The sequence below is a fragment of the Nanorana parkeri genome, unplaced genomic scaffold (genome assembly GCF_000935625.1).
Source record: "Nanorana parkeri isolate BGI_ZX_2015 unplaced genomic scaffold, ASM93562v1 scaffold101, whole genome shotgun sequence".
Lineage (NCBI taxonomy): Eukaryota > Metazoa > Chordata > Amphibia > Anura > Dicroglossidae > Nanorana > Nanorana parkeri.
The window spans coordinates 1,429,641-1,436,925 of NW_017306369.1; the positions used below are offsets into that span (position 1 = coordinate 1,429,641).

Below are 7,285 nucleotides of genomic sequence, written 5' to 3' on the forward strand. Positions count from 1 at the left end.
CATTCACAATTGGGACTGAGGTTGAGAAGCGGGGATCTTGACCTCCCGGGGAACGCCGCGCTGCCTGGCACTGCTGAACCTGAAATGCCCTATGTATTCGTAGTAGAATATGCATTTGCCCTGGGTGAGCATTTAATGAGGCCCTACTCCGGTCATGGGCTAAGTCTGGAGAAGAGGGTCTTCAATTATAGGCTCACCAGAGCACGCAGGGTTGTGGAGTGTGCCTTTGGCATACTCTCCAATAAATGGCGCTTCCTGCACTCGCCAATAAACCTCAAACTTGAAAACGCCATCTCTGCGGTGAAGGCAGCTTGCGCTCTTCACAATTTTGTACGTTGCAGAGATGGGTTTAATTTTGATGATTCATTGGAGCACTCCATGGAGAGTAGCCAATGCAGCGGCAGGCGTGGAACAACGAATAGTGGCAGCATTCGTGACCGATTCGCTGCATACTTCATGACACCTGAGGGGGAGGTGACATGGCAGATGCAAGCGATTCAATCTTGATTCCCCTCAAAAAATTTAACTTTTTCCCTTCATCTGATACCAATAAAATATATTTGATTTGAAAACAGACTTGAGTATTTTGTTTATAACAATAAGTGCACGCATGTTACAATAAAATAGCTGCACGCATGGGACATAAATAGCTGCACGCATGAGACATTAAAATAGCTGCACGCATGGGACATTAAATAGCTGCACGCATGGGACATTAAATAGCTGCACGCATGGGACATTAAATAGCTGCACGCATGGGACATTAAATAGCTGCACGCATGGGACATTAAAATAGCTGCACGCATGGGACATAAATAGCTGCACGCATGAGACATTAAAATAGCTGCACGCATGGGAGATTAAAATAGCACGCATGTTACAATAAAATAGCGGCACACATGGGAGATTAAAATAGCTGCACGCATGTCACATAAAATAGCTGCACGCATGGGACATTAAACAGCTGCACGCATGGGACATTAAAATAGCAGCACGCATGGGACATTAAAATAGCAGCACGCATGGGACATTACTATAGCTGCACGCATGTCACATTAAAATAGCTGCACATTAAAATACTACTGAAAAAAAATGCGCACCTGTCAGTACACACTGCATGCATTCTGCATGAAAACATAGCAGACATGCACGCATGTTTCACGTAAATGATGAACACAAGTCTATGCAATCAATGCACGCATGACGCATAACAGTGCATACCTTCTGCAAGAAAATATTCTACATTTGCTAATGTACCTTTTGATTCTTTTACTTGCTTTGGGAAGGTTTCCCAGTCCGGCCACGAAGCTTCCGCTATCTCCACCCAGGCACGTTGCCTTATGCGACGGTTTTTGTAATGCGCATGGCGCATGTCATATATACATGGCCTTCCCTGCACCTGTCTAATAAAGGCCTCAGAATCCAGCATGGCACAATCCTCCATCTTTTCTTCTCCAACAGCTCTCTGGGGGAGTGGTCTTCTGTAGACATGTGTGGAACGCGCGTTCTATGCGCAATTTCAGTGATTTCGTCCGTTCCCGTCGAAGTCTATGGGCACTAACGCGCTACAAAACGGACCAATACGCAGCAAAAACGCTTCGGGACCTTTTCATGCGTGGGCCGTTTTGTAGTGCGTTCGGGACGGGCGGAAATACGGACAGGTGGGAACTATACCATTGACTTCAATGCTATTTACTTTTTGGTCCGTTTTGTAGTGCGTTCATCGAGCGTAGGACGCACTACAAAACGGTCAGGTGTGAATGGGAACTAATAGTTAATGGGGTCAAACTGATAATTGTATCCGATCAGAGTGATGAAAAAAATATAATGCAGCAGGATGAAATCATTTTTCTCAAACAAACGAAATGATAACAGTAAATTAGGTTTTTAGTTGGGAAACTCCATTCATTCTAAAATTGCATTTTAAAATCAAATTTCCGACATTCGTCAAGTCTCTGATGGGATTATAAAATGTTCTGAAAAGATTTTCCATATGAATGTTCATAAGAAAATCTACCAGTGTATGGCCAACGTAAACTTAAAAAAAAAATTTATCAAAACTGGAGCAGACAAACTCTGAAGCAGTTGTCTATGGCAACCAATCAGCTTCTTTCTTCACTTTGTTCAATTAAGCTTTGAAAATTAAAAGGTGGATGTTGATTGGTTACCATGCACAGCTGCTGCAGATTTTGTCTGCTCCAGTTTTGATAAATTCCCCCTTTCAAGCATGTGAACTGGCAGTTGCCAAAAGATCAAAGGGGGAACAGTCAGTAGCTTTATCTCCCGAGGTCTTTTGGTGCCATGTCATGCCACATAGGCAACTTATTTGCCATTACATTATGTTGATAATACAGCTATCAAACAATGGGATCTGAACCTGTACAGATAACATGTGGCAATCTACTCATGCTGCTAGGGCATGCTGGGTATTGTAGCTCTGAACAACCTATTTGCAATTGCATTATGTTGATAACACAGGTATCAAACAACATGAGATCTAACCATATGCAGATAACATGTGGAAATCTAATCGTGCTGCTAGGGCATGCTGGGTGTTGTAGTTCTGGACAACTTATTTGCCTTTGCATTATAGTAGATAACACAAATAACAAGGATCTTAACATATACAGATAACATGTGGAAGTCTAATCACGCTGCTAGGGCATGTTGAGTTTAGCAGTTCTGGGCAATTTAATTGCCATCACATTCTAGTTGATAAACACAGGGATCCAAAGATATACAGATAACATACAGAATTCCAATTATGCTGCTAGGGCATGTTGAGTGTTGTAGTTCTGGACAACTTATTTGCAATTGTGTTATAGCTTATAAAATAGGGATCTAAACATATACAGATAACATATAGAAGTCTAATCATGTTGCTAGGGCATGCTAGGTGTTGTAGTGTTATAGTAAGTAGTTAAGGAAGTTAAAAAAAATGCATGTCAACAGATATGACTGCAAAGCAGCTAGTAACACTTTAAGTAAGGAATATTGTATATCCACAAGCGTGAACTTATATAATTTCTGCAACAGATATGACTGCCGTCTAAAAACCAGTAGGGAGCATATGCACTTACCATTTTGTGAATGGGGGATTGGAGTTGTCCATAAGTTTGCTCCATGGTTTGAACCACGTGATGTTGCATGCCGCATTGCCCCAGACCTGCTCAGGGTCCTGCACTGAAGCTCGGAACACATGTTGGTAATGATCAGAGCTGGTGTTTACAGTAGAATACGATTGGTATGAGAGGTGTTTGCAGTAAGCGATAGGGACATGCTGGGTCTGGCTCTTGGCACAAAGTTGGGAGAGACCCCTTTTCCCCCAGGCTTCTGCACCCTTTCCACCTGCCCTGGTGACAGTCTGGGAGCCAAGATTGTTCAGTGCTTTCTTTTTCAGTCGTGTATTTCGGAATCCTTGCTTTGAGAGCCATGTCAAACCAAAGTACATTTTTGAAGTTGCAGTTCTGACTTTCCTGGCAGCAGATGTGTGTATTTAGTGGGAGTGCAGGAGAAAACCAGCCCTGGATTAGATCCCTCCTGCAGGCAAGATTTGTACTGTACAAAGAAGCTCCTTGGAATCCTGCTCAGGTTTTCCAATGAAATCCTCTTCCTGGAATAAAATATTGGCACAAGGCTTTATTGGATTCTAGACTGGTTGTACATTTACCAACTGCATAACAACTTTGTAAGATGGTAATTTCTTCATGACGTCTAGATAACTGTATGATGTGAAATCCACATGAATAGCGTAACCTGTGGCCGTGTCACCTGCAGCCAGCGGCGCCTGGGGGAATAATCCCTTCAGCAAAGAGGAGACACATCTTGGGAATGTAAGGTCAGGTCAAGTGCTTGTTAAAAGGAAATCTATCATGAGAGAAATACAGAGGCTTAAATTGCTGACTTCCTACTGAAAATGCTAATTGCCTGGCTGATCCCATGTTTCAGTAGTTTTGCAATCACTGACCTGGACATTCACACTAACGCAATCCGTTGTAAGACATCGGTACGTTATGGCACGTTGTCCAGTTACAGGCAGGGATGACCTGGGCTCAGAGGAACTGAGCTGGCCATTAAAGTGAGGACATCCAGCAGCATAAAAAAGTACTGCAGGAGAAATCTTTCGATTGAAGGTTAATATTGTAGCAAAAGCTGTTTTTTCTTCATATTAAATGCATTCATATGAAGTACTGTGTCAATGTAATACTTCCAGGAATTTACAGTATTGTCTCTCTCAGAGATCACAGCACTCCACTTACAAAAGTTTGTTTTGTTTTTAAAGTTGCCCATACACCTTACGATTATCGGACGAAACGTTTCGTCCGATGATCGAATAGTCGTACGATTTTCGTACGACAGCCCCATCCTGCCCCGATGATCGCAAGGTTAATTTAGCCTTAATTAACGAAAAGCACCTGGACGAAATGCGGTAACTGATTTGTCACATTTTTGTTCGCGCATGCGCAGTGTAGATCGTATGACTTTTGACGGACGGAAACGCCAGCAACCTTACGACAATCGTACGATCGAGCAAAGTTTTCAAACATGCTTGACCGTCAAAAGTCGTACGATTGTACAGTAATGTCGGTTCTGGCACTCTATTCACACGTACGATTGTCATTCGAAAAGTCGATCGCATACGATTATCGTCCGATAATCGTAAGGTGTATGGGCACCTTTAGAAGGAGCCATCTCTGCTCATGCATCATCCAGGAACTGTATCTACCTGCAAGACTGAGATGTTGATTCAGAGATGACACAATCATGTCAATCCTGGTGCCTGCACAGTTCTTGGCTGTGTCCTCTGATACAGATCAGCCTCTGCTGCAGCCTCACACCTTAGTACAAAGTTGCAGTGTTGCAATCTAATCACTGGGGGAGAGGGGACTGTGGAAAAGTTTCATTCTGTCTGCAGCAGACTGATGACATAATTTCAGCCTGATCACTGGGTGAGAGGGGACTGAGGAAATTTTTCCTTCTGCCTGCAGCAGACTGAGGACATAATCTCAGCCTGATCACTGGGAGAGAGGGGACTAAGGAAATGATTCCCCCTGTCTGCAGCAGACTGATGACATATGCTTAGGCTGATCACAGAGGGAGAGGATCCTGAAGAAATGCTTCCTCCTGTCTGCAGCAGATTGATATCATATTTTCAGCCTGATCACGGGGGGAGAGGGGGTGCTTCCTCCTGTCTGCAGCAGACTGGTAACATAATCTCAGCCTGATCACTGGGGGAGAGGGGACTGAGGAAATTCTTCCTGCTGTCTGCAGCAGACTGATGACAATCTTAGCCTGATCACTATGGGAGAGGGGGGCTAAGGAAATGATTCCTCCTGTCTGCAGCAGAGTGATGACAAACTTAGCCTGATCACTGGGGAAGAGGGTCCTGAGGAAATATTTCCTCCTGTCTGCAGAAGGCTGATCCCATAATCTCAGCCTGATAACTGGGGAAGAGGGCACTGAGGAAATTCTTCCTTCTGCCTGCAGCAGACTGAGGACATAATCTCAGCCTGATCACTGGGGGAGAGGGGACTAAGGAAATGCTTCCTCCTGTCTGCAGCAGACTGATGACAACCCCAGCATGATCACTGGGTGAGAGGGGGACCAAGAAAACTATTCCTCCTGCCTGAAGTAGACTGTTGACATCATCTCAGCTTGATTTTCAGGGGAGAGGGAGAATGATGAAATTCTTCCTTCTGCCTGCTGCAGATTAGTGACATTGTCTCGTCCTAGGCAGTTACTGGACAGAATAATTGTTTTAATGATAAAATGTACAGCTTTTCTGAAAAAACAATACTGTTGTGGTATACAGTGTGACATGTCAGGCATTTATTTATGCAGGCCAATTAGGTTGCAAAAGTGAAACCTAACAATGAACTTCCCTTATTTGCTCCCTTTCGGTCTGCTAACTATACCATTGAAAGTGGGATTTATGAACTTTGTCTCATTTTAGTTTTCTTGTAATAGTTTTACAGGAGAAGCTTCCACATCCCTGCCAGGACAATGAAGCAATCCCGATCAACCTGCAACACTCCAAGGAGGCTTATTTGCAGCTTAGGAAAACGAAATAGTCTACCTTTGTTGAATGCCTGATAAAAATGGGAATTGTCTAACTGTCATGGTAATGCTTGGTCTTTAATGAGTCAGAGACGTTGAAGAAAAATCAGCTTTTGCTTTACTGGCTGCATGGCTTGTTCCAGATCAGCATTTTCAGAAAGTGGCCATCAATGGCTGCACATGTATTTCTCTAATGAATAACACAAGGATCAAGATTAATCTATTATGGCCAGCAGGAAGGCCATGTGTACTGTCCCAGGTTGTAACTAAATTACAAGGTCTTATTCCTTCAGCCCGAGAAGAATAAAGCTAATTTTCTAAAAGATCAAGTGTTTTTTTTCCAGATAATAATGAATATTTCCCAGCAATATAATAAGTGTAGGTTTAACTTCTTCGGAAGGGATGCATTCCCAAAACTGGATCCATCTCAAACCAGTACATAAAATACAGCTGGCAAAGTTTATGTTGTGACAACAAAAAGAAACACAAGGATGATACAGAATTCACATAGTCTAAGAGTCTAAAACTACTAGCTGGTGAAAACAGGAAACACCAACTGCTAACAAGACAAAATGTAAACACAGCAAGGCACACATCACAGGCTGTTCTCTAAGGACTAAAGTATGAAAGTTCCTCTTAATCTAGCAGAAGTAAATCTGTGCAGCTCAACATAATGTATTTCTACAGCACTGAAATGAACATACCAGATTGGAGCTGATCAGTGAATAGTTGCTTTCTTTACTTGTTCCACCTCCTTAATCAATTGTCAGGGGGAGTGGCGGAGATGAAGTGGCTGGAGAAAAAAGTTTAACTTCTTCTGATCAGACTGAAGACTGGATTGTAGTTTTCTGTGCACGCTGAAACTTCAAGGCAGGCATGAGTTAATCTTGCACTGTTCTACCAGATTTTTTTAAATCCCTTGGGCTACCAAGAGGGCCTTGATAGAAGCAGCTATAGAAATCTAGAGGACTAGATGACCTCAGGGCATGCTTGCACTGCAATGGCCTGCTGTAATAAATATTTGTCACTTTATTTCCTAAAATGATGAGTCGGGCTTACGTTATATGAATAGAAAATTAGTTTTAAAGAAAGAAACTTTAGGAATACATTTCAGTTTAAAAGAGAATAGGAAGAGTTCAGTACAGTACTCCTGTATTTAGAGATGAAGTGAACAAGCAGAATACTTTTAGCACAGGAAGCTTAGTCTAAGGTGCAGAGGATCCAAGTG

General features: G+C 42.7%; 1 protein-coding gene across 1 annotated transcript in view; it reads right to left on the minus strand.

Moving 5' to 3' along the window:
• ACSS3 (acyl-CoA synthetase short-chain family member 3) overlaps window positions 1-6,809 on the minus strand; it is a 100,779-nt gene extending 93,970 nt beyond the window's left edge. The window contains exons 1-2 of the mRNA XM_018552914.1: window positions 6,762-6,809; window positions 3,081-3,613 (exon numbers count right to left, since the gene is read on the minus strand). Coding sequence (XP_018408416.1) covers window positions 3,081-3,451 — 371 coding nt within the window. The 5' untranslated portion in view covers window positions 3,452-3,613; window positions 6,762-6,809. The remainder of the gene's footprint in view (window positions 1-3,080; window positions 3,614-6,761) is intronic.
• Between the last annotated feature and the right edge of the window lie 476 nt (window positions 6,810-7,285).